The sequence below is a fragment of the Phocoena phocoena genome, chromosome 13 (assembly GCF_963924675.1).
Source record: "Phocoena phocoena chromosome 13, mPhoPho1.1, whole genome shotgun sequence".
Classification (NCBI taxonomy): domain Eukaryota; kingdom Metazoa; phylum Chordata; class Mammalia; order Artiodactyla; family Phocoenidae; genus Phocoena; species Phocoena phocoena.
The window spans coordinates 16,600,694-16,626,286 of record NC_089231.1 but is presented as its reverse complement, the minus strand read 5'-3'; the positions used below and the strand labels follow the sequence as shown (position 1 = coordinate 16,626,286).

The window sequence follows — 25,593 nt, the reverse complement described above, 5'->3', positions numbered from 1 at the left end:
AACTGATTTTTCATTATCCTTCATGTATTGTTTAGAGGACACAGATCGTTTTCTAGTTAATCACATAAAAGGAAATTCTAAGCGTGGAGCAAATCATTTCAGTAAATCTTGTTCACGTTTATCTGCTGCTGCTTTTCAAATGCAAGAAGAGAATGTTTTCAAGTGTGCTTCAAAAGCGTGTTTTATAAATTAGAAAATTTCATAGGAAACCAGTAAGGAGTGAAAACAAGAGCCCAGGATCCGGAGTGAGGAGGTCAGGATTGTCTCTTGGGCTTTTCCCCAGGCTAGCAGTAGGACACGTCTGATATGTCTGAAGAACTTTCCAGCTATAGTAGGCATTTTGAATGTGGTAGAAGCAACTGCGTGTTTTTACGGGTAACAGAAGTCGTCGTGTTCCTTCTGGTTCACATCGCAGGTCATCTAAGCATCAGAGGCTCTGACACAAGCCCTCCTACAGCAGGAAATTGTGTCAGCATGACCTACTGGACATCCCGTGGTCTAGACCAGGGACCCCTGACCCTGAGTTATGACTTCCGGTGCTTCCCAGAGTCTGAAAGGGCACCTGTGAGCTTCTCCACGTGCATTTCATCGAGGTCTGTGTGGGAGATGAAGAGGGGAAGAAGCAAAGTGTGTCCAAAAATGTAACCAGTAGCTCATGCGTGATCTTGGATTCTGAAGCAGTGTACTTACTAGACTGAAAGTTCCGTGCCATTTTTTAATAAGTAATGTATAAGGTATATTAATAACTGGACTCTTTCCCAAGACTCTCAGCTCTCAAGGAGCTCTTTTGTTTATAGCACTTAATAAATATTCGTGAAAATGGTCCCAACATTTCTTTACCATCTTCTCTTTAAACTGGGCAAGCTGTGACCCCAAACCCTCTGGGGTCCCAGGTGTCCCTTCCCTGACTGATCGCATGCTCCCCAGGTCCGAGAGAGGATTTGTCTCCAATGGGTTGGGTGTAGATGCCCTGCAGAGTCTCAGGCAGCTCAAGGTCAGGTGTGTGAGGCCTTGGGCTCACTGGTCTCCGAGGCGACGGCTGTCTGTGCCTCACCTGGGTCTCTGCCTTCAACCCATCCCCCCTGCTCTCCCATGTCAGGCCCTGGACCTTTCTCTATTTGTAAAGAAACACTTTTAAGAATGCTGACACTCAGCAAATAGACGGAAACATTAATTCTTTTCTCTCTTCTCAACAGACACGAGACGACTTCCTGGGACAGGTGGACATACCCCTTAGTCATCTCCCGGTAAGAACGGTCACCTGCTTTACAGCGCGTGCTCTGAGCAGCAGTTTCTAACCGTCTGCAGTTTGGGTGTATTTTCAGGGCGGCATTTCCTCAACACAGTGGAGAAGCGTGTGTACCCTGGCCCTGGCCCTTTCTAGAAGGTGGTCCTTTCAAGGGGATAGGAGATAGCTTAACTGTAAAAATCAAGTGCATCTGAGCCATCCACGGATGCCTGGCAGCGTCACTGGCTGCTTTCTCATCTGCTCCTTAGTTTGTCTTCCTTTGTCAGCTACCTGCTTCTGTCAGACCCCTTCTCCTTGTCACTGGAATGTCCCTGCTTTCAAGTTCACCTCTTGGGTCTAATCAAACGCCTGTTCCCTTTGTCTGGAATGGTACCTGCTGTTTCTCTTGGGCTACATCTATACAAGCTAGTGTTTCCATGGCCTTTCTCAGTCGGCACAGAGACAAAAGAAAAGATGCTATTGGTACTGAGTGAACTTGTCAGCCGGAAACACCCACTCTGGCTTCAGAAGTTGTACTGGGTTAGCATGTGTGGCGTTGCTACCATTCCTCTCCACTCAGACGAGCAGCAAAACAGTTGGGGCTGTTGACATTAACTGAGCTTAAAGGTGATTCTCGCACGTTCCAGTATCGATAGGATGGGGGTCCAAGACCTCCTTGGTGAGAGGTAGATGGTCTCGTGCTCCACCTCCCGGCCCTCCTCCCCCGGAGCAGCACCAAGTGTCTAAAGTAGCACCTGAGAGAGGATAAGTCACACATTTCTGCCTTCCAAGGGCATTTTATTATGTTTTTAAACGCTTCATGTGAGCAAATAGTGTAAGTAGCCTATACACTAAAAGAACTCAAACCACCTAGTGTGAGCCTCCTGCTGTGTTGAAGCTCTAGCTATTGGCTGTTAAAGACCAAGAAAGACTGTCTCACCCAGGAAGCTGTGAAGCTCTGTTGGGAAGGAACGCGATGGCAAGCACTGTGTTCTTGCTTACTCAGGGGAGCTGTTAAGGAAGAAAGGTTTCAAGCGCCTTCCCTTCCAAAAGATTGGAAGCAAAAGTAGTATCATTAGAATATTTTTGTTTGTTTCTATATAAAAACCTGAAGCTCCAAGGTGCTTGTGGAAGGTGGGCTTATGCTTGATGGCATAAGCCGTCAGAGCCCTGACTGTTCTTTTAAAGTCACGTGGATAGCGTATGGATGTCTCAGCCTTTGTGCAGGAAGACTGTTCACGTATTTCTACATCAGTGGGTCTTCTCTTCATGCTGTTCAGGTTGAAGCTGTAACCGCCTCACATTTTTCGGCAGTGTTGGCTGGTTGGCCAGTTCTTTCATGGGTGTCCCCAACCTCCCTTTTCCCCAACATGAAAACCACATCACAGTCAAGGCAAATTATGTATTAACTCTAAGAGGTGTAGGTGAAATTTTTAAACAACTTGCTCCAACAATCCCTTGAGTGATTGAGTGCAGATTGGTTTTGAAAGGTTGAGTGGAACTCACAGAGAATAGAAGAGTGTTCCTCTTCAGAGACCACATCAGTAGAGGGAACATTTTACCTTTGGGTTTCGGTGGAGGCAAGAGTGAGCTTTCAAAGAAAGAAGCGGTGCCGAGGCTCCAGGCTGGAATAGAAGCCAGCCGGTTAAAGAGTGGAAGAGGGAGGGCTTCCCTGGGGGCGCAGTGGCTGAGAGTCCGCCTGCCGATGCGGGGGACGCGGGTTCGTGCCCCGGTCCGGGAAGATCCCACATGCCGCAGAGCGGCTGCTGAGCCTGCGCGTCTGGAGCCTGTGCTCCGCAACGGGAGAGGCCGCAACTGTGAGAGGCCCGCGTACCACAAAAAAAAAAAAAAAAAAAGAGTGGAAGAGGGAGAGACCAGAGAGGACTGAGGACTTTCACAGGAGCTGAGCCGGTTGAGAAGTGGAGCCTCCCAGTTTTCAGTCTGTCCCCAGATGAGCTTACACTGGAGTGCTATATCTCCTCCTTAAAACTGACTGGCTTTGTGGAGCCCACTGCAGTCTCCAAGATGGACCACAAAGGGAGCAGAAGGAGAGGTGAAGGTGCATTCTTTATCCTCTTAGTGGTAGGAGAACCCAACTGGCATATTCTGAGTGGATATATGGCTTTGGTCCCAAGATTTGAGGTGCTCTCATATGTATATTTGATCATACATGTAGGACACTCATGGGAAGATAGCACAGTTAACTTTGTATGATAACACAAGTGTGGGCATGTAAAATGGATGTTAGCATTTGAATATAATTTGTGGATAAATCATGGATGCTCTTTTCTTGATAGCCATATGACCACTGTCAAGGCAGTTTATATATACATGGCTATGTGGCCTGTGGATTCAGTATTGTTTGATGTCATCGAATTTTAGGTTAAAGAACTTAGGTCTTACTAATAATGAGAGAAGGTAGTGGAGAGCAGTCCTGTGTGGTGAAGTTGCCGTTGCCCACCCTTCCAAGCCTTCTCAAGGTTTAACACATCGGACTGGGTATTTGGTTATTAATTAACTCTTTACAGCCCCATTTGCTGATAGAGAATTTATTCCTTGAACAGACGTTTACTGATAGGCATAATTCTGCTCTCTGATGAAGAATCCGTGAAGCAGTTTCCTCACTCGTGGCTTAGCAGGGCCACCATCACCGTAGCCACATGTGGTAGTCGAGCGTTTGAAATGTAGCTAAAGTGACAGAAGAACGGAATTTATCTATTTTATTTCATTCTAATTAATTAAAATTTATATTTAAAAAGCCACACGTGGCAAATGGCACCCTATTAGGTGGCTCAGGTGAGATGAGACCAGAGTTCTCTGGCTTAGGTGAAAAATACACGATTCTGGATGCCCTTTTCCTAAGATAATAATTCTGGCTGTTGGAGGGAACTGGGGGTGGAGGGATTCCCACACCAAGTTTTACGTGGTGAGTTTTCATTCAGCTTTTTTCCTCTACCTGAGGCTGTTTCTCTGTAGTTCTACCTATTTAATATGCCAAGAATATTTAATTTAGGTAGAGAAAAGGCCCAGAGATTTGGAATCATAGAAATTAAGATAAAGAAGAGAAGCAATCTTTTGTTACTATCTTTAAAATCTATATTAGCGCACTTCCATCTTGACATATATACACACTTATTTACTACAAGGCATCTTAAGCTTTATCTTGTTGCCCCAAGATAGCATGAACCTTTCTTCCTTTAGAAAAGAGTCATCTCTGCCTTGATTCTGGTCTAAGAAGTTGCAGCATTTGAATGAAGCTCTTTTCTAAATCAGGAACTTGATGGAGAAGATTCAAGACCACAAAACTGAAGTTAATGTAACCTCTCCCGATTGTTAGGAAGTTATCTTTAATCATTTAAATACCCTACTTTGTGGGTTTTGGGTGTGCTTTTTGAAAAACATAGTTTAGACCTAGTAACTGATGTTCGCTGAAGAACCTTCTTCCCTTGCTGCAGTCCTAGAGGCCTGTGGGTGCAGCTGCTGGTGGAAAGTGGCATTTGCAGTATCAAACCATGCTCTTAAAATCTTAGGAATGGCTCTCCTAAGCTGTGCTTACTTGCAGCTATAAAGTCCCTGATCCCGAGAAGCCTACCAGGAAGAGCCAGAGGGTCAGGGCACTTGAACCCCTCAGACTGGGGCACCACGGGTCCTTCTCGGCCCACTGCCCACTGTTGGGTCTCTGGACAGTTGTGTGCCCTTGTGAGCATTGGGACCGTCCGGGTTGGAGTTCTGCCAGGGAGACAAGTGAAGGAGGCCACTTGGAACAGAGGGACGGGGCCGGGAGGGTTGTGTGAAGCTGGGGTGCCCTCTGCGCGTTGGAGCCTCACTACCTCGATTACCGAGGAGGCCAGTGTTGGCTAGGTTTTTGTCCTTTAAACAGGAAAGAGTAAAGAGTGATAATGGAAAGAAAAGAAACTTCTTTTTCCCCCTTCGATCATGGGTTCCTCGGTGCTTTATCAGACGCTTCCAGATGAAAGAAAATAATTTTGACTTGCCATTCACTTTCATTCTTGGCCCTCAGACCAGTTTTCCCAGTTTTATTTGTGGAAGAAAAAGGATAGGAAATTAGACCCAAGGAATTTAGAATGGTAGGGATCTATTTCCTTTGCTTCTTTTCCAAATATGCCACCTGTCTTTAATATTTTTTTCCATTTTATTTATTATTGAGTGTGGATGGGAGTGAGTAAAAGATGAGGAGGGAAGAGGGAGAGTAAATAAGGTTAGTCATCTGACCTTTTATGCAGATCTGAGAATTAAGAAAACATAGATTCATATTCACGGAAGTCTCCAAATGTCAAGCTTTAAAAGATCTCTCAGGAATAGTTGACTCCGAGCTTGGAGATGGGCAGGTTGCCTTGGTAACCTTAATAAGTTAGCAATCCTTTTCGGGCGTCTGTTTTTCTCACCTATAAAATGAGGGCATACACATAGATGATACCAAGTTTCCATCCAGCTCTGTGAAACAGCACCTTGGCTGTAAGCAGAGGCACGGCGACTGTGATGACATACGTTGTTACCTGGGAGACTTGGGCAGTGTGACGAGCTGGAGGCACGTAGAGGAGAGAGGAGGTGGGGACTGTATTTTAAGCAAGGTAGTCCCACCAGCCTGACGTCTGTAGTGCAACTCAAACTGAGCTCCTCTATTTTATTTTTACAGTGTGGCACCAGAAGTGAACGTAGCTATAACTGTCCTGTTCTTGTAGCATTTTCTTTTCCTATTTCAGGATCTACTCTGTTTTTGGCCGTGCCGCGCGGCACGCGGGATCTTAGTTCCCCGACCAGGGATCAGACCTGTGCCCCTGCAGTGGAAGCGTGGAGTCCTAACCACTGGACCACCAGGGAAGTCCCTGTAACTGTCCTATTCTTACTGATTTTCTTTTAAAGAACACTATCATTTTTACATCTGTCTGATAATCCTGTGTCATTGCCCAGAAGCTCATACAGGATTTTATGACTTGTCTTTAATAATTACTTAGAGACAAAAATAACTCCAAGACTCGTATTAACAACAGAATGACGTTTCTGGTGGGTGTTTGCCTTTTATGCCTCGGAAACTTTCCTTGCCTCGTCCGTCAGTCGCGTCTCCCCTGCCCTTTGAGTCCCAGCGCATTACCCCTACCAGATGCAAAATCTCTGTATCTATGGGAAACACGCTGGGGTTGAGAGAGCTATTTTAAAAACATTAATTTCTCCTATTTTAGTCAAGTGCCACTCAAGGCAACTGAAAAAATTTCAGTTTTCCTACAGTGAGACATTTTTGGGGTGGTGGTGATATTATTTGGCACCTTAATTGTGCTTGAACGTAACTCAGATGATGAACACCCCTTTTATAATTCCAGCTGGTACCAGGGTAATGGTTCCCTCTCACGTGTACAGGATTCAGTAGCATAGACCTTAGAGGGACTTTAAAGACCCTTTATCCACTCCCTGTATTCTACGGGCGAGGACACCTGGGCCCAGAGAGGGAGTTGACTTTCCTAGTGATCAGAGGGCTGACCAGACCTTGGGTCTTCAGCCTTGATCTGTGGTGTAGTCAAGGGCCGAGGGGGCAGGGGGGCTCAGTCTAAGGCCTGGGTGGTTTTAGCTGCTGCATCCCTGTTTCGAGTCTAAGGTCCTGATAAGGCCATTCCCTTCCACTTGCCCACAAAGTTATTTACCTCATTACATATATGTCAAAGTAACTGCAGTTCTGTTGAAAGCAACAAATCTTTTTAAGATGAAATTGCTGTGTAACCAGAAGATTTTCTTTTGAATGCTCACAGGACATTCAAAAGGGACAGGGGGTTGCAGCATCTGTTTTGGCCGATAATACTGTTAGCATCCACCTGTTTGAGATGGCTTTCTACCATCTCAGGGCTGTCCTGGGAGTCTCCCCTGGGCTTTTCTCCAGGGAATAGGATCCAGCAGGAGCCTGAGTAGTGCCAGGAAGAATCCCGTTGTGATCTGCAAGATAACAGTCTTGTTCACACTGGAGAATGTCCATGGAGGTGAATTCTCATTTTGTAACGCCCTGCCTTTTCGCAGAGTGTTGAGTTGGCAGTGCTCACAGGTGACATGAAAATGTAGAATTGGCTGATGATGACAATGGCCAACATTTGTTAAGTTGCCAGGAACCCTTGTGAGAACTTGCTGTGTATTGATACCAGCTCAGATGATTGGTTTAATCGTCACACCTCTGTAAGATCCTGTTACTGCCCTACTCTGTAGATGAGGGCACTGAGGCACAGAGAGCTAAGGAATTTGTCCTTGGCCACATGGCTCTTAGGTAACAAAGCCAAGACACAGACCCAGGACGTCTGCCTCCTGATGTGTGTGGTGTCTGTCATTTAAACTACGTAGTGTATGGACAGTTCCATTTTTAGAGTCCCGGTAAGTTCTCTGATTTTTTTTGTTGTTGTCTGAATTTAGAAAATAGTCTAGAGAATATAACTGACTTTCTTGAGTGATGGTGAATTTTTGTGGCCTCGGTACTTTACTGTAGATCAGGTGGGTTGATCAGCTACTTGTACAGGTACTTTGTGTCAGGCAGTGCTCTTGGCACTCAGAATACAGTGGCAAGCAAATCCAAGTCTCTGATCTCATGAGGTTATATTCTGCAGGTGATGGATGTTAATAAACTAGTTAATAAATAAATGAGCAAGATAATTTCAGATGGTGAAGAGGGGGTGTAAATCAGGATGTTGTGACAGAGGATAATAAAGGGAGGCTGTGGGGGCGATTTAGGATGTGGTGTCTGAAGATGTGACTTGGGATCCCAGACCTGGATGACACAGTGGAGACCGCTGTGGCCATCTGGAGCCAGAGCTGTTCAGTTGAAGGACCTGCCAGAGCAGGATTAGATGTGATGTGCACGCGGGACAGAGGAGGTCAGGACGGGTGGAGTGTGGGGTCAGTGGAGAGACTGGTTCACAGTGAGGTTATAGGTAATTAAGAACCACATCAGGGCTTCCCTGGTGGCGCAGTGGTTGAGAGTCCGCCTGCCGATGCAAGGGACACGGGTTCGTGCCCCGGTCCGGGAAGATCCCACATGCCAGCGGAGCAGCTAGGCCCGTGAGCCGTGGCCGCTGAGCCTGCGCGTCCGGAGCCTGTGCTCCGCAACAGGAGAGGCCACGACAGTAAGAGGCCCGTATACCGCCAAAAAAAAAAAAAGAACCACATCATGTTTAACCTTATAGGTCCATAGGAAAGAATTTTCAGCATATAATAGCAGAGTAGGAAGCCATCGCGAGTTTAAAGCAGAGAGTGACATAAACAGATAATGTTACAAATATAAATGCATGTATATACACACATACCCTTCTGATACATAATAAATCATTTTGTGGTTTGTCTCTCTTGCTACAGAAGTAAACGTTTTTTGTTTTTTTTTTTTGCGGTACGCGGGCCTCTCACTGTTGTGGCCTCTCCCGTTGCGGAGCACAGGCTCCGGACGCGCAGGCTCAGCGGCCATGGCTCACGGGCCCAGCCGCTCCGCGGCATGTGGGATCTTCCCGGACCGGGGCACGAACCCGTGTCCCCTGCATCGGCAGGCAGATTCTCAACCACTGCGCCACCAGGGAAGCCCGAAGTAAACGTTCTTAATTGTGTTTAATTAAAGAGTCTAGGTATTTGAAGTTTTACTGCACATAGTATTTTTAAATTAATGAAATAGTAACATTTATTTTTCCAGTTGCCTGCTTGCTTTGACCATCTGATTTTGCACAATAAAATACTGACTTCTTTCAAAAATGAATAAGTACCACCACTACATTCATAGCTTCTTGAAATAAGCACCAGCAAAAGGCTGATGGATGACGCCACCTAGGACAGTCTCTGTGGAGGAAACCGTCTTTCAGATGACATGATATTTTAATGTTAAAAGTAAAGTAAAATTGCATTCACAGATTGATCTCGCATGTTTTCCTATTAACTGCATTTTTAGGTTTCTTGAATCACAGGGACAAGCAGGCAGGTACCAGTGACCCCTGGTTCTCCAGCAGTGTGAGATTGAGCCCTGCACCCAGCAGTTAGAAATTACACTTGGCAATGACGACTACAGTTCTGTCATTTGTCTCAGGCTGAGGTTGGCTCCTAAAAATGGGTGTTGATAGTGACATCTAGTGGATCTTGAGTAAAGCTTTGTGACCTATGAAATGTGTAATTAATTGTCAAGTACTGGGGTAAGGAACCAACTCTGTTTTCGCCAGGCTCACGTTCTAAAACCTGCACATGTATTCTCTGTAATCCACTCGGGTGTATCTGAAATACGAAACTATCAGGAGTATTGAAACTTACTTTTTCTTCCTTTAGACAGAAGATCCAACGATGGAGCGACCCTACACATTTAAGGATTTTCTCCTCCGACCAAGAAGGTGAGACTTCGGGCCGCTGCCGTTTCTTATGCTTTGGCTCTTGGTTTTCTCTGAGGAGAATTCCAACTTCTTTTCCTATTGCATTTTTTTTTTTAAAGCATCATAAATATGAACCATCATAAAGATGTAACCAAGTCACATCCTTTATAACCGATTTTCTTCCATCATGCAGTCATAAATCTCGAGTTAAGGGATTTTTGCGATTGAAAATGGCCTATATGCCCAAAAATGGAGGTCAAGATGAAGAAAACAGCGAGCAGAGGGATGAGATGGAGGTAAGCTACAGGGCTTCGGGCCGTGGTCTGTTTTCCTTGCCTAAGAGCATATTGATGTTTCACTCTAAGACTTTATAATTTAAGGAAATAAAAGTTTATCAAGCTTAAATGTGAAGAAACTTCAATGTGTCCCTGAATCTACGTCTTTGACAGATCTACCGATGTGTTTGGTTTTTAGCAAAAAAGATAGACTTTTCATTTCATGTTATAACACTAATCATTGAAGAGGGGTCTCTTTCTAAACTGCTATACCCCTGTTTTATTAACAGCCCACCGCCATGTGAAATTCTCCCCACATATTTAATGCTCTTACTTCTTTGGACTTGCAGCTCTTTGTAAATTCCTTTTAGCACTTGGAATTGCTTCAAGTGGCTAAAATAATTTAGGGGACTCATCCAGGTTTCTTACTCACTTGACCCACAGGTGAGAGCGTGCATGAGGTAGAAATGCCGTTTTGAAATTAGCTGTCCAGAGGAATTTTCTTTTGTTCCCTCCTGGCAAGGCCACCTTTTAACTCTCCAGTCACGTACCTCTACCATGGGTACCTTCTCAGCTCAGGCTTCAGATGGTGCTGTTTTGTTAGACAAATTCTCGTATCGTTCAGAAAATGTCCGTTTACAAGACCTCTCTGGCTTATTTGCACATCTGTTTGCAGCTGTTGCATATACATGATGTGTGAATAATGCATTATGGGCAAGTTAACGGAACCCCCCCTCAGACCCAGAGGTCACATTACCAGGCAGTGTTTTCATGTGCAAGCTTTCATCTCTCTCTGTGAGAAGGACTGAAGTGGGTGGTAGGCAGTCTTGAACGTTAAGATTTCATAAGCACATCCACAGATTTTTATCTCAAATCCAAGGAATTTTTTTTTTTCACACTCTTCCAACCTTCCAGCTGTAATAATCAGTGAATTACTTAATTTTCCAGTGACTTTACTAGGGAATGTCAGGAAGGAATACTTAACGCCGAAAATATGTGTTGCAGAAAAAGCACCTCTGACTCTGGTACCAGGAAGCCTGTTGATGCGACGGCAGCAGGTGGGGAATGGCTGAGTAGGAAGCGGCAGCTTCCAGGCTGCTCCTGGCTGCCTGGCAGCTCGTGCTTCCTACAGCCCAGGAGCTTCCCCTCCTCCTGGAGCCGCCTCCATGCTGTCCTCCCTGGGGAGCGAGAGCGCCCCGGGCCTCCTGATGCCCGGGCAGGCCACGGATTCTGCGAGAACACACATGCTGCAGGGCTCATCTTCCCAGCTCCCTCTTACCTTACGGAGGTGTTGAAAAGATGACAGCTGTAGCGTGACCCGTATCATTGGCAAGGTTTTGTACGGCCCCGGGGGCCGTCAGGTCAAAATAACAAACACGAAATACGAAAAGAGTGTAACGTGACTTAGGTAACGTGACAGCCTGTGCAGATCCCCATCCGAGTGGCACCCTGCAGTGTCATCTTCTTAGAGGGCAGCACAGTTCATTGGCCATGGCTCAGAATATTTTTGAGACGCTCCTAGAATTGATTTTTTTTTTTTTGCCCTATTTTGGGAATTTCTTTAAATGTGGCGCAGGAAGCCACCGTCAGAGCCGGAGAGCACAGGAGCGAGGACGAAGGGCACAGATGCTCTGTAGCCATCAAAGCAGCCTTACCATCTCCCCTCTGATTGTGCTCCACAGCCCGGCTGGGAAGTTGTTGACTCGAATGACTCGGCGTCTCAGCACCAGGAGGAACTTCCCCCCCCTCCCCTGCCCCCCGGGTGGGAAGAAAAGGTGGACAACTTGGGTCGCACTTACTATGTCAACCACAACAACCGGACCACCCAGTGGCACCGACCCAGCCTAATGTGAGTACCGTCGATGGTCAGGAACGTGTCCCCACACTCTGCAGTCAGGTGCACACATGGCAGCGCTTTGGGAGGAGGTTGGGAAGTACATCTTGTACCGGTGAACGCACGTGGTTGTGCAACAACAGGATTCCTCTTCGTGGAGTTACAGAGCGTGGCAGCCTGAGTTTGTAGGTTGTAAAGAAGCTCTTGCCTTCGTATCAGGTTCTCCTGTTGTAAACATGCGCTAATCTATTTTGTAGGACTTCTTTATGTAGATTCGTGAGATGTAGAGCAGGGGTTATTTTTCCTTGGTTTATCTTATGTTTGGTGATTACATCACTTTCCCCTTCTTCAGCTTCCTCTCCTGGCTAACCCGTCATGGAAAATAGCAAACATACTGGCTCTTTAACTTTTCTGCATTTTTATTCCATAATTATTTGATTTGGAAACTCTCTCAAAATTTTTCTTTTCGTTTTTGGAAAATATATAGATCACCCCCTTGATATACTTACAGGCACATGGGAGAGTTGCTAACTCACAATTGGTAATTACAGTTTGTTCTAATCCCTTGCCAGCCTCAGGGATACAGTGAATTGATTACTGTTTTGTTCACTCGACAATTTTTGGTCTAATGATGGCAAATAAACACTGGTTAAACCTCAAGTACTATAAAAAAAGGATTTGAAGCAGCTTGTTTTTTCAGTGATAGTATACAGCAAGACCTAAAACTATTAATATACAATAAAAAGCAAAAACAAAATATTAAAAACAGAAAAGGAAAAAATTGTCCTAGAAATCATGACCTCCCTAGCAGTCAAGACAAGGAGGTAATTACCACTAACTTGTATAATTTTCAATATGAATAAAAGCAAGTATATGAGGTGAGATAATTTTCTCTTTAACCCAGACTCTGAAGGAAATTTGCTAATGATGGTTTTTAGCGGGTATCAGCAATGGGATGGATGGTGTTGTCAGTAACCCTTTTATCTTTAGAGATTGCAAAGATGACCTGCATAGGTGGGAAAGGTGGCCAAGAAGTATAGTCTAGATTTTGTTTGGTTTAGAGAAAAAGCAGAATCTGCAGCAGTGAATAGCCAATCCTTCCTAAGCCCCTACGTGGGTTCTCGTGAATATCAGCCGTCCTTGGTCAGCTTTGGACCACACGGTGTGTGCATCAGTTCCTTGTTCCCAGGACAGCATAAATATCCCAACATCCAGATGATGTTGAACTCTTTTTTGTTGTAATTTTTTCCCACAGAAATATAAATGGAAATGGTTTAGTTGATTCCTTTAATTAATTAATTTATTTATTATTATTATTATTTTACTATTTCCCTTTGATTAATGACCATAGCTGTTAAAACTGTTGTAAGCCATTTGACTACTCTAGTTATTTGTAGTTTAAAATAAACAAAGTAACCACCTTGGGCTTGGTTACGTGTAGTGATCAGAAGAATCTTGGTAGCAGTACCCTAAGCCAAGTACCTTTATCTACCTTTGCTAAAGGTCATAGGAAAGGAATACCTGAAAACAGCACTCTCTGGGGACCACAGTGTCATGACCTCTGTAGAAAAGTGACTACTAGCAGCTCTCAAAGAAAGACTGATGACCAGTACATATACAGAAAAAGGTTCACTTTCATTAATAATTATGCAGCCGAAGTCTGTATTTAGGAGGGAACTGGGGACAATTGCTACTTTCTCTGCCTCACAGAGTTGTGAAAACTCTAATGAGGGAATTTATACAAGCTCTCTCTTGTATAAATGCTGGCTCATCAGTAGGGAAACTGTGGTTCTTCCGAGTTCATGTTCACCTGTAGTTTAGGGAGAAATCAGTGGCATGGTGGTCCACATCAGTGAGGCAGCTGAGCCAGGAAGGACGTCTGCAGAGCTCCGGGTGGGACCTGCCAGGTACCTCCTTTCCACCAAGCATGACTTCTAGAAAGCAAGAGAAAAGTTAGATGAGGAAAAAGATTCGGTTTTCACAATAACCTCCTCATCCCGTCTGAACTGTTTGAGAATTTGGGGGTGTTTTTCCTTAACATTATTTGGCTTGACCAGAAGCCCTCAAGCCCTCCAGGTTATTTTAATGTGTTGTTTTAATTCAAAAATGATTTTTTGTGTAACTCAGTTTTCACAGAATACTGCAAGTTTGGGTTGGGGGGGAATGGATGCTAAGAAGGGTCTTTATGGGCTTCCCTGGTGGCGCAGTGGTTGAGAGTCCGCCTGCCGATGCAGGGGACACGGGTTCGTGACCCGGTCCGGGAGGATCCCACATGCTGCGGAGCGGTTGGGCCCGTGAGCCATGGCCGCTGAGCCTGCGCGTCCGGAGCCTGTGCTCCGCAACGGGAGAGGCCACAACAGTGAGAGGCCCGCGTACCGCAAAAAAAAAAAAAAAAAAAAAAAAAAAGAAGGGTCTTTATTAAAAGGCTACATCTGAGGAAGTCAGATGAGAAGTGACGATCACACGCTGTGCAGAGAATTAAGACTGCAGTGGAGACTCTCATTTCTTAACCGGTTTGCTGCAGACTTGCACTCCAGACTTCAGCCCCTGAAAAGTCCTCATTGACATCCCGTTGCCCTCAGGCTGTTCTTACAGGGTCCTCCTCACCCTGCCTCTTGCCAGCCACAGTCAGAAACGTAGAGCGGTCTGATCATGCATGCATAGCTGCTTTCTGATTACTTTCTCTTCTTCTTGGCCCCATGGATGTGCTAACCCCCAATCCCCCCCCCGCAAAAAAAATAAAGCCAGAACGTGCCCCTTCCCCTGGTAAGGTAACGTTCCGATGTCACCCTACTATCCCTTCCTCTGGGAGCACCGGACGTCTTCTGTCCCGGTCTCTCTCTGAGAGCCCTGTGCCTCCCTGTCAGGACACAGCGCATAATACTCTTACTGCCTGTATGAGCAGGGACTGTGGTTTCCTACTCACAGATCAACCCCTAGCACCTGGCACAAGGTAGGAGCTTTTAATTGAACGAATGACTACAGATGAGTCACTTCTGAAAGTGGGTACAGGCACGTGGTTTAGTGAACTGTCCAGGCCTGGATGCAGAGCTCTCAGATGGAAGGCAGCTACAGAACACTCCCCAGCCCTCTCAGGTCAGACAGTGGCCTTTATAATGCCTCTAATTTTAGAATAGTCCTTATCCTATTTAAACGTAAACTGTAAACATTTTACTGTTAAAAGCGCAAGTTTAAAATCATGAAGGAATTGCATTAAGACTATAGATGAACTTGTTAGACTCAAAACACTTAAACTCTTTTCAGTACTTCTCTTTCTAAACCACTTTGGCAGTCTCCCATCTTAGCAGTAATTTAATCATATCTTAATGACTCCGGTCATCATTAGTCACTGATGTATATGAATGTAAGTGATCAGACACACTGATCTTAATTGGCACTGAATTTGATAAATTTATGGGTTTTCTTCTCTTTATTAATTTGTATGTTTCCCATGAAAGTCAAATGAAGAATATATATGTGAAATTAATGACTGAAGAAAATTGAAATGGCCACTTCTTAAATTTTTTCCCTGCCTCTAATAAAATCATGTTTCTGTTTTAATTTGCCAGCTCAGACATATTTTTAAATGTTCATCTTCCTATTAGTGACCGTTTAAACTTCCTGTCAGTTTCAGCAGCCCTCTTGTTCAATTGCTTATTTAAGGGCAAAAGGCCTCCCTTGTATGAACATTTTCATTTTATCACTAAAGACCATAAAAAAGCCCAGGGTTGGAATTTCAGAATCAGAGATATCTTTCTTCTTTATGCTATTTAGTTGTTTCTGGTTCGCACTGATTACTGATTATTCAAGCATGTTGGATAAGGAGGATTAGCATAATTGATTTTAAATGCCCCTTTAAAAAAAATAAGTCCTTCCAGAATAATGGAATTTTTATATACTTCTGAGAGATAGAAAATGCAAACATAGCAATATTAAAGCCTTATTCTTTTCAACCTCTCCGAAATCCCTGTAAAAATTCAAGTGTGTGTTATAACCCGGAACACACATTCGGTATTGACTAAGTGACACCTGACATTTCAAGTGAAGATTTAAAATTTTGATGAAACTTTTCTATATACAATATTTTAAAGTAAGGCCAGTCATTATAAAGTGAAATTGAATTGAATGTCCTATAAAAATCACGGCAGCAGTATAAAATCACAAAGACAATATTATATTTTCTAACATATCCAAGAGAGTGTTATTTTTTATCATCCTGTTTTGGTGGTTTCAGAAATTGTGTTAGTATACTTGTGTGTCCCTTGATTTTAATTAGTTTCTCTATGGCCTTATGCGACTTTTTTCTGAGGAGTCCTGCTTAACATACTATTAACATACTATTTTTAGTCCAGTTATAGTTTAATACAGCTAGAAAGTACGCAAAATGTATATTTCTGTTAGGTTTTAAAAATTTGTATATTGGGCAGTAAAACTTCATTCAGATCTTAATAACAAGAGTTTTTATTTTAATGTGGATTAAAGAAAGCTAACCTTCATACTGTCCCTTTACCAGTAAAGCTAAAAAATGTAAAGATTTTTGGTGGAAATATTCAGACTCTCCTGGAAACTGGCGTTAAAGAGTCACCTGTTTATTTGCAAACAGCACTGCTTATTGCAGACTGTTCACTGTTACAGGGGCCCAGCATGTTCTTTGGGGGGAATATAGGAAAATAGTATAAGTTACCTTGAGAGTCATTAGAATGTTTTAAAACCTATGTTTTAGGAAGAGTCTATAATGAGGGTCCTTGATTAATATTGGATTTCATTTAGTCTGAAATAATGTTTTCAAATATTTTGAAATATTAATTTGCAGCGTCTTTTTTTTTTTTTTTGCGGTACGTGGGCCTCTCACTGCTGTGGCCTCTCCCTTTGTGGAGCACAGGCTCCGGACGCACAGGCTCAGTGGCCGTGGCTCACGGGCCCAGCCGCTCCGCGGCATGTGGGATCTTCCCGGACCGGGGCATGAACCCGTGTCCCCTGCATCGGCAGGCGGACTCTCAACCACTGCGCCACCAGGGAAGCCCTGCAGCGTCATTTTTTAACTGAATATGGCGTCTTATTGAAAGAGTCTGTAAGGGTTTTCTCTGAAAAAATTTTGACCTTTAAACTTCTACTCTAAAAGTCTCCAAGTAGTATTTCTCCCAAAGGAGAATTGCCTGTAATTTAGTGCAAAAGTTTTCAAGATTGACTCAATGCTTTTCACATCCTGAATTAAGAGAGTTACATGATGCCCCCCCCGCCACCCCTCCCCAAAAAAAGAGACTATGAAGTTGCAGCATTCCTCAAATGCAAGTTGATTTGGGAGGTTATTGCCTGATGTTTGTGGATTTTAAAAAGGAGTTGAATGGGGAGAAATGCAGTGTCATGCATCTGAGAGTGTCAAAATGAGATCCTCAGAGGCCGAAAAAGTTCACGTTGGGTCAGGAGCATTTCCCCCCAGACCCCAGCTTTGAGTTTATACTATTTGTACTCATTGGTTAATTGTTGGTGACCAAAAGTTGTGGCCCTGTCATTGCTGGACTCCTAGAGAGGGGTCACCACGGACTGGCCATGAGTGTGAGCTTACCTGTCACCTCTCCTTCAAGAGGCCTCCCTTGTCACTGGGGCAGATGGATGGAGGACTTTGATTTCTCTTCTTTCTTAAACACTAAAGTACATGCTGCAGTATATGCCTGAAAGATACTCAGAAATATTGGGACAGATGCATTTAAAGAGTGTATTTCAATGAAAGGGACCTAGGAGAATGCTTCAGCCAAGAGATGGTGGCAGATTCTCTGAACGGCCAGCTGATCGTCAGTGTTACGCGAGAGAGCAGTGACACTGTATTAGGCGTCAGGCCCTTGGTGGGTGTTGGCTGGTGTTGAAGGGCCAGGTGTCAGTACCGGTTCTCCTGACTCCCACCCTCACCCCGCGCTCCCAGGGATGTGTCCTCCGAGTCCGACAGCAACATCCGGCAGATCAACCAGGAGGCAGCGCATCGGCGCTTCCGCTCACGCAGACACATCAGCGAGGATCTGGAGCTGGAGCCCAGCGAGGGCGGGGACGGCCCTGAGGTAGGACTTCCCGCTCTGCCTGCACACTCCTTGGAGCTCCTCCTTTCCGTGTTCTCCAGGTTGATCCTATGTTGTAATTTCTTGTCTCAGTAAATCTGTGTAAAAACGAAGGCTCATGGTCTCGTGGCTGATTGATGACCATCGAGATATTTATTAACTTAGAAAGTGCTTACAAAAGCCATCTTTGACGAGTACACATAGTTTCCATTACTACAAAAGGGAATGACATTATTTTTAGCATGGAAATCTTAAGATGTTTTCACTTTATCCTTTATTTTTCCCCAGAGTCTAACCATCTCTTGTTAAATGGCAACATGGGTATCATCTTTGAGCAGTTGAAGTAGCCCTGTAACTTGTTTGGGTACCAAATACAAGTTTTTACCGAGTAGTTTTGACATAGCGAAAGAGGTTTGTTACCAAGAAAATAGAAATTTGGGTGAATAGAAATGTTCATAAGTTAACCTTTAAATGCTTATGGTAAATTACTGTGGAAGAATGTATATAAATTGAACAGCAAATTAGCAAGGCAGCAAACCGTAACTTCCATGCTGCCTTAGCAACTCTGTTTACTTATTAGAAATCCATTCTTTTTAAACATTGCATTAGGAAGATCATTCACAAAATGTTCCAGTGATCAAAATTAGAAAAGCAACATGAATGATGCTGTAATAAATTCACTAAGAGTTACTTCATACCAGGGCTTACTTACAGCTTATAGCATCTCTGCTGTTTTCATTGTGAATCCTCAACGGTTAGAGTCAAAAGAAAATTCACAAAAATCATAAACAAATGCCTGAGAGTATTTTTTTAACCCATGCAGGTAGTTTCAAGTGCTAGAAGCAAAGCACTGCTCAGAGAGGCGCTATTACAAAGGGACTAAAAGCACGGCCCCTGGGACCAGGCTTCCTTGGCTCAAGTCCTGACCCCACCACTTCCTAGCTCTGTTACCTTGAGCAAGTTATTCCCTCTGCGTCAGTGTCCGCATCTGTTGATCAGGGTAGTAGTCTTTATTTCCTTATGGATCCTGAGAATATTGTGTGCCTCCTGAGTGCTCAGTAAATGTGAATTACAGTTATCATAAGGGTTATTACTGGGGCGGGGAATGAGAGGGTCCCTCGTCCTAGCAGTTTCCACAGCGTCTTGTTCCTTGGTAGCCTTGGGAGACCATTTCGGAAGAAGTGAGCATCAGTGGAGACTCCCTCAGCCTGGTGCTGCCTCCACCACCAGCCTCGCCTGTGTCTCGGACCAGCCCCCAGGAGCTGTCTGAGGAACTGAGCAGACGGCTTCAGATCACTCCGGACTCCAACGGGGAGCAGTTTGGTTCTTTGATTGTAAGTAATAGTGAAAATCTTTCTTGATGCATAAAAAAACTCAAATCTATGACTTGTGTTTCATCAGCTTTAACCTTGTAGAATTTCTTTTCCCAGCCAAAGGTTCATAAAGAGTACCTTTGTCATAAAGGTGGTGTTCGCACTGGGACCTGGGAGACATTGGGTCTCCAGGTTAATCCTCTTACGTCATACTCTGTGTGCTTTACCATTCTCGTTTCACAGATGAAGACGTGATTTTAAGTGACCCATCCAAGACAAGGTTAGAACAGGAGATAGATAGACATCTCCCAAGTCCCAGAGTACCAATCCTTGAGAAAGGTTGTGAAATTGTGACACTGTCACCAGGGTAGCATTTGAACTTGGGTTCTTAACCATCAGGGAAATTCATTGTAGACGCTTCAGGTGGAGCTAAGCCCCAATGAGACCGACAGAATCAGCCATGAAGACCTGTGTCTGAGAACACAAAGCTTTGCAGAAAAAGCCCACAGAAAGTTCCTGCTCATGCATAAAACTGAGAAGCAATGCAGTCTCAGTGTCTCTTGAGAAATTGAACCTACAGATGTACTGTAGTAAACGATGGTAGTCCCTCTGCTGCAAGTGGCATCCTAGAAAAATAGTCATCATTACAGCCATATCAAATGTAAATGAATAGGAGGACTACATAAAATGTAAAAGCCAGTAAGTACTCACAAAATTGTTACTCCTTCAGTTATGTATTTTTGTTTTAAAAGACACCATTGGCCCGTATCATGAGTTGCACTGATTACTCAGTTAATGTGCTTTTGTATTAAAATTCTATGAATGTTCTTCAGAAAGAGAAATATCACTGAGACGAAAGTTTAGTACTGAAGAGGCAGGGAAAAAAAGAGTTTGCATATATGGGATATTTGAATTGATAAAACTGTTGCTACGGAAACAACATAAGCAAGGAAGCCGTATATTTTAAACATTATAAAAGGAAGGAAGTACTGCCGGAAGCGTAGCGGTGGTGCACCTTTAGTCTACCAAGTGAAAAGCCATCGTTTTAGGCAGCGCTGATATTAAACTATCATCTCTTATTATTTGTATAGGGAGCTTCTGCATTAATCATTCTAGGTTCATAAAATATCTTTAAGATCCAAGTGCAAGTGTCGGAATTATGTTAAGTTCATGTTGAGTCTGGTTCAACTATTAAATAACAGTGCCTAGGAAAGAGAGAAGTAGGGGAGTAGGGGGTTCTTCTCCAGTTTTGCTTGTCAAGGTCACTCTGTATTCAAGGACAACAGCATGAACTTTTACTAAAGGATGAATCCTTCATGCTAAGCGTTGTGAAAAGACTTGAAAAGCTTCCCATTTACTGCTGCAGGGTCTGTCTTTGACCTTACCCCATTTTCCTGATTGCAAAATATTAAAAGCGAGGAGATGCTACAGATTTGTCCCATGTACAGACCTGTTGCTAATTAGACCCCTGCCTTGTGTGTGTGTGACCTGCTGCTGACCTGTGGTCCTTTTTTTTTTTTTTAACCATATAGATTAATACAAACAAGTGAGAGGAACATATTATACATTGCACTCTATAGATTTTTCTTTTTTAGTTTAACCGTACCTATTTTCCTTCATTCCTGTTCTGTACAACTTCTGAACTCCATTCAGAAGCTGAAGCTATAAATACCTAACCCTTCAGAAGTAGCCGAAGACTATATTTGAGTTCCCCTGGAAATAGAATCCAACTGATTCTTTGTCATTGGTCACAGTAGTCAATAAATGTTTAATAACTGCATGTCAGTATCTCTTCCTCTATTCGTGTTCCACTAGAATTTACCCAGAGGTTGCATCTCAAAGCAGAATTCAGGACTTCTAGCTTCTCTTTTCCATTATTAGAGCAGCACTCAGATGTCATCTGTGGAGCCCCCTTTCCTGTTTTGGCCTCTTATGTTTAACATTATTTCTATCCCATCTGCTTAAGACACTTGAAAGTGACAGTGGAAGATACTTGACTCCTTAAAAGATTACTCGCATTACCCCGAAAAGATGATGTTTCATTTAATTATACCTTCTAATATTAAAGAGCAGTGACTAGGCTTGAGTGATATATTTTTTAATCCAGTGAAACTCGTTTCTCAGAATATGTGTCCCTGATGCTCCGCGTCCTTTCCTCCCCTTCAGCAGAGAGAGCCTTCCTCGAGGTTGAGGTCCTGCAGTGTCACCGACGCAGTCGCAGAGCAGGCTCATCTGCCACCGGTAACCCATGCTCATTTCCAGCCGTGAATTGGCTCTTTGGGCTTTTATTTAAAATCATCTGGGCTACTGAGGAAGAGTTTTTCCTGTGCCAATCCATTTACCGTATACGTAAGACATTAAAATGTCCTAGCAAATTGCCCAAGGAGAGTGAATTTCCAATACGAAGAGTTGTTGTCCTTGTCACCAAAGTCTCTGAAATGCTAAAAACTCCATTGTTTTGCTTTTCCATCCAAATTAATACCAATTCTGATGTGCTTACTTGACCTAAACATTAACAATTCCTTGTTTAAAAAACTTCATTTGGTCCCTGAAGCTGTGTTTGAGTGACCTGTATCTCAAGAACATAGGAAGAACTCTTCTGGGTGGGCAGCAAGAAGTCCTTTCCATTACTAACGGCCTAAGCTCTTAACCCACAAAGCTCTGTCCCTTCTCTTTAAAGCCGCTCTACTGACTCAAGAGTTGGCTATAATTTGTTCCCACTTTCCCACAGTTTTCATAACTAGCAGGAAATATAGAAGTGTAAAGGGTATTTAATAACATAGCACATAAATAAAAAGGAATATTCTGATTGGAAAGCAGGCCAGAACTGCTTTGGGAGATGTTTAATAAACACATTAAAAGTAAATTTTATGTAAATTTGTATTACGACAAATCCTTGATCATTGGTAGCGCTTGTTTATTGCATATGAAATTGTTTGCAATGAAATGATCATTGTTTATTGCATATAAAGTTGAAGAAGGGAAAGAAAGATTGCACTTAACAGTTTTTGCAATCATAGTGTCTTCCCCATTGTGTACATTTTTGCTCAACTTCAAAGAATCTTTTTTGCCTAGGCTTTAAGTCTTTTATGTTTACAGAATGAATAGTACATTAGTCAACTGAGTAATCAACATAGTAGATGCAGTTGTGACATACATGGAAAGGGCTGGTAGGTCAGAAGCTTGACAAGAGCATCCTTTCTGGGATCCTTTCAGGCCTCCCCCAAAACAGAACAGTCAGCTGTGATGGACTAGTGGGATACTCTTCAGATGGCGCTGTGATTTTCCTTGATGAATTAATGGTGCTTTCTCTCCTTTTCCAAAATCAGTGTCAGTTTTATTGGCCAAAAGAGCTCACTTCCCTGAAAACTGATGATTCTTTCCTCTTTCCTTGTGCTCCGTGAAGCTGTGAACTCACTGATCACCAGTGGCCTCTTACTTGAATTTCTGAGTTTGACAGATTTAATAATCTGCTCATTATTTAACAGTGGGGGCACGATAGTGGTGCTTTCCATTTTTTTTCCATAAGACATCTCACATTGTTGAGGTTGTCAATTCATCGTTTACCCAGGTCAGGGCTGCAACCTGAGCCTTCTCTGGATGGGAGGGTCATCGTGTTCCTCTTTTCCTTCTGGTCATCAGTGGTTGCTCAACTTTATTTGGACCGGGTGGATTGCACAGATTTTGATTCATGTCACCTGCCTTACTGGCTGCACCAGCACTGATTCCTGATTCAATAAGCAATGGGTGGTCTCCCAAAATGCGTTTCACTGATGTAAATTATCATTTAACAGCCCAGTGCCCCAGCTGGGAGAGCACGTTCATCAACTGTCACGGGTGGTGAGGCGCCAACGGTAATGATACCCTCGTTCAGACATGAATGGCCAAACTGGGGGTTGGTTTTAATATTTTGGGTAATGGTGAATATACACTTTTTTCTTCTTTTTTTGATAAGAGCAGCTTCTTATGTGCCACGGAGCTGCATGCTTCTTATTTTAAACCTCTCACTTTCACATTGTTTGAAGGTACTGGGTAAAACGAATTGATTTTTAGTCCCGTATAGTTTTATGAGGAATACTGTCAAGCTTTGTTTAAAGTGCATTTTAATCTGATCATTTAGAGTCTGTTTCTGCCTTTTAGTGTTTGTACTCCTGATAAGCTTTTCCCATGTGTTTAGAAGACTTGGGTAAAATATTTTGGTTGGAGGAGAATCAAGGAAGCCACAGGAATTGCATGCAATTATACATGTGAATTTTCAGTTATACATTTCCCGTACCACGTTTCAAAGGCTGGGTTCGATTTTTTGTATCACAAGCGTGAACCAGTGACCTTTCTCTGCTACCAGGGGCCCCTACTCACAGGTTCACAGGTATGAACAAGTGTTCATATAATTTAGGAGGAGAGAGGAAAGAGTATAATTAAGAAATTGAAAAGATCTAGAAAAATGGTGTTTTTAAGCCAAGTATCTGTTACTCTTATTACTCATTATTTTAAGTAATTTCTACTATTCATGTTTGTGGGTAACTTGGATGACTGTGTACTAAGTTGCCTGTTTTCTCCTTGATCCCTAAAGACAGGCTAGTTGATAGTTTATGCTTGGAGCTGCTGTAGCTATTTGAAGAATTTTCCTTACTGTTTTAACTTTGTATGTTTGTTGTAACTGCTTATTACTCGAGAACACCTTTAAATACATATACGATTGCTGACTCCTGTAGGATGTTGATTTAAAGGAACAATTTGGTTATATTGTTAGAATTTACTGCTCAGCCTCGTACACTGGAAAATCAAAGTGGCAGTCCGCAAAAATCAGCCCAGTTTAAAGTATTGAGCTGCAGTGAAGGGCATGTGTTGGGTGGGCCAGGCTCAGCCTCCCGTAGAATTCAAGAAAGTTCAGATAAACTCGTATATTTCCTATTGTGCGCTAGTAATTTCCATGGGAGTAGAGCTGCAAGGCGGACAAGATCACTTCATGAAATGATTTTAATAGAGTGCAGGGCTGATGAGCATCTACTATCATTTTTGCATTTTGTTGGCCTTGGAACCTGATGTGAGTGTTGGCGTGTTGCGAGAGCTGATGATATTAAATGACGGGGTAAACTGAATTATGATCGTCCTGGGATCCATGGTCAGAATCTCCTGGCAGGACGAAGTGATCCATGTGAATGAGCTCCCCGTGGCCCTGCCACTGTGCTTTTCTTCTTGCCTGTGCTCTCTCCCTCCCCCAGCAATGAATTAAAATTAGGAATTTGGTTTTGTTTTCTATTTTCAATGACTGGGTAGTAATATTTCCTAAATGTTTTATCTACTCTCATGCTTTCTACATACCTGGTAATCTTTCACCTGGAATAAGCAAACTTACCTTATGGCTGCATTAGAAATTATCACGTCTATTTCTTTTGCACCCTCACCATCCCTCGTGACGAATAGCCTTTACTTTTGCTTTTCCAGTTCCATCTCCTACCATGTGTTTTCCCCTCTTTTACACCTTCTCCCTGTCAGCCGCAACACTGAAGTGTGCTGTGTCATCCTGAAGCTACCCTGGGACTCCCCATCCCACTCCTTCCTCTGTGCTCTCGTAAACATACACGTGGATGCACGCGTGCGCACATACGCACGCACGCACACACACACACACAAGTGGGATCTCGTATACGTATTAATTATCAACTTGATATTATTCACTCGTGGTCATTTTTTCGGGACATACTAATTATTACATAGTAGTCAGTGATGTGAGTGCACCGCAGTTTATATAATTTTCCCACATCGAAGAAATTCAGCCTCCACCCCCTGGGCACTGCTCGCCATGTGGCTTTATTAACCATCCTGGTGTTGCTCTCTTTCCATGGTAGTGCTTTTATTTCTACGGTATAATGAACAAGCCCCGATTCTCCTCTGCGGAGCCGCCGCAACCCTTTGATGTATGACAAATAAATACGCACTGGTGCCACTTTCCAGCTGGCTAAGCATGAGCCCTCTCTGTGAGAGAAGCTGAGAAGCATAGCACAGTTTGGGGGTTTTGCTATATATACCCTAATAATACACTGAGGTAAGAGTGTGGCAGGATTTGAGTGAATCTTGGAGAGTCTGTGATAGCGCCAAACATTTATCGTCTTTAAAAGCATTTTGAAACTTTTACAGCTCCAATGTAATTGAGTTCTTCATTTTAATGAAATAAATGGAGCCACCATGAAGCTGCAGTTAAATGGCTCCTTGGCTTTGTGAAACACGGCGGTAGAATTCAGATGAAAAGCTGTGAAGTGTTAAATTAAGCTGACTGGCCGTTCTCTAACTTGTCTCCTGATGAATTCACATGTTCTTGAGGTGGTAAGGAATGCACGTGTGCAGAAGCGCACGCACTCCACGCACACCGCAGGAGAAGGCTGACGTTGGCTCCAGGGCTGCGCCCCTGCCATGGTCTGCGCCCCTGCCATGGTCTGTTCGTAGAAGCCGAGCCCCACCGCCTCCCCAGCTGTGGGAGGTGGTGTTTTGAGTCACAGATGGAATCATCAGCACAGGCTGTTCTTCATGGACATTTGGAAAGAACCCTATAAAGAACCATC

General features: G+C 43.5%; 1 protein-coding gene across 3 annotated transcripts in view; it reads left to right on the top strand.

The window, feature by feature from the left end:
- The window catches only part of NEDD4L (NEDD4 like E3 ubiquitin protein ligase), a 229,020-nt gene that overhangs the window by 145,841 nt on the left and 57,586 nt on the right, over positions 1 to 25,593 (top strand). For 2 of the 3 annotated variants that reach the window (XM_065889716.1, XM_065889717.1), the window contains exons 5-11: positions 1,197 to 1,247; positions 9,518 to 9,579; positions 9,752 to 9,854; positions 11,516 to 11,682; positions 17,588 to 17,720; positions 18,875 to 19,051; positions 21,197 to 21,271. In XM_065889716.1, coding sequence (XP_065745788.1) covers positions 9,533 to 9,579; positions 9,752 to 9,854; positions 11,516 to 11,682; positions 17,588 to 17,720; positions 18,875 to 19,051; positions 21,197 to 21,271 — 702 coding nt within the window. In that variant the 5' untranslated portion in view covers positions 1,197 to 1,247; positions 9,518 to 9,532. Of the gene's footprint in view, positions 1 to 1,196; positions 1,248 to 9,517; positions 9,580 to 9,751; positions 9,855 to 11,515; positions 11,683 to 17,587; positions 17,721 to 18,874; positions 19,052 to 21,196; positions 21,272 to 22,824; positions 22,885 to 25,593 lie in introns of all 3 variants that reach the window. The other variant, XM_065889715.1, reaches the window with a different exon arrangement.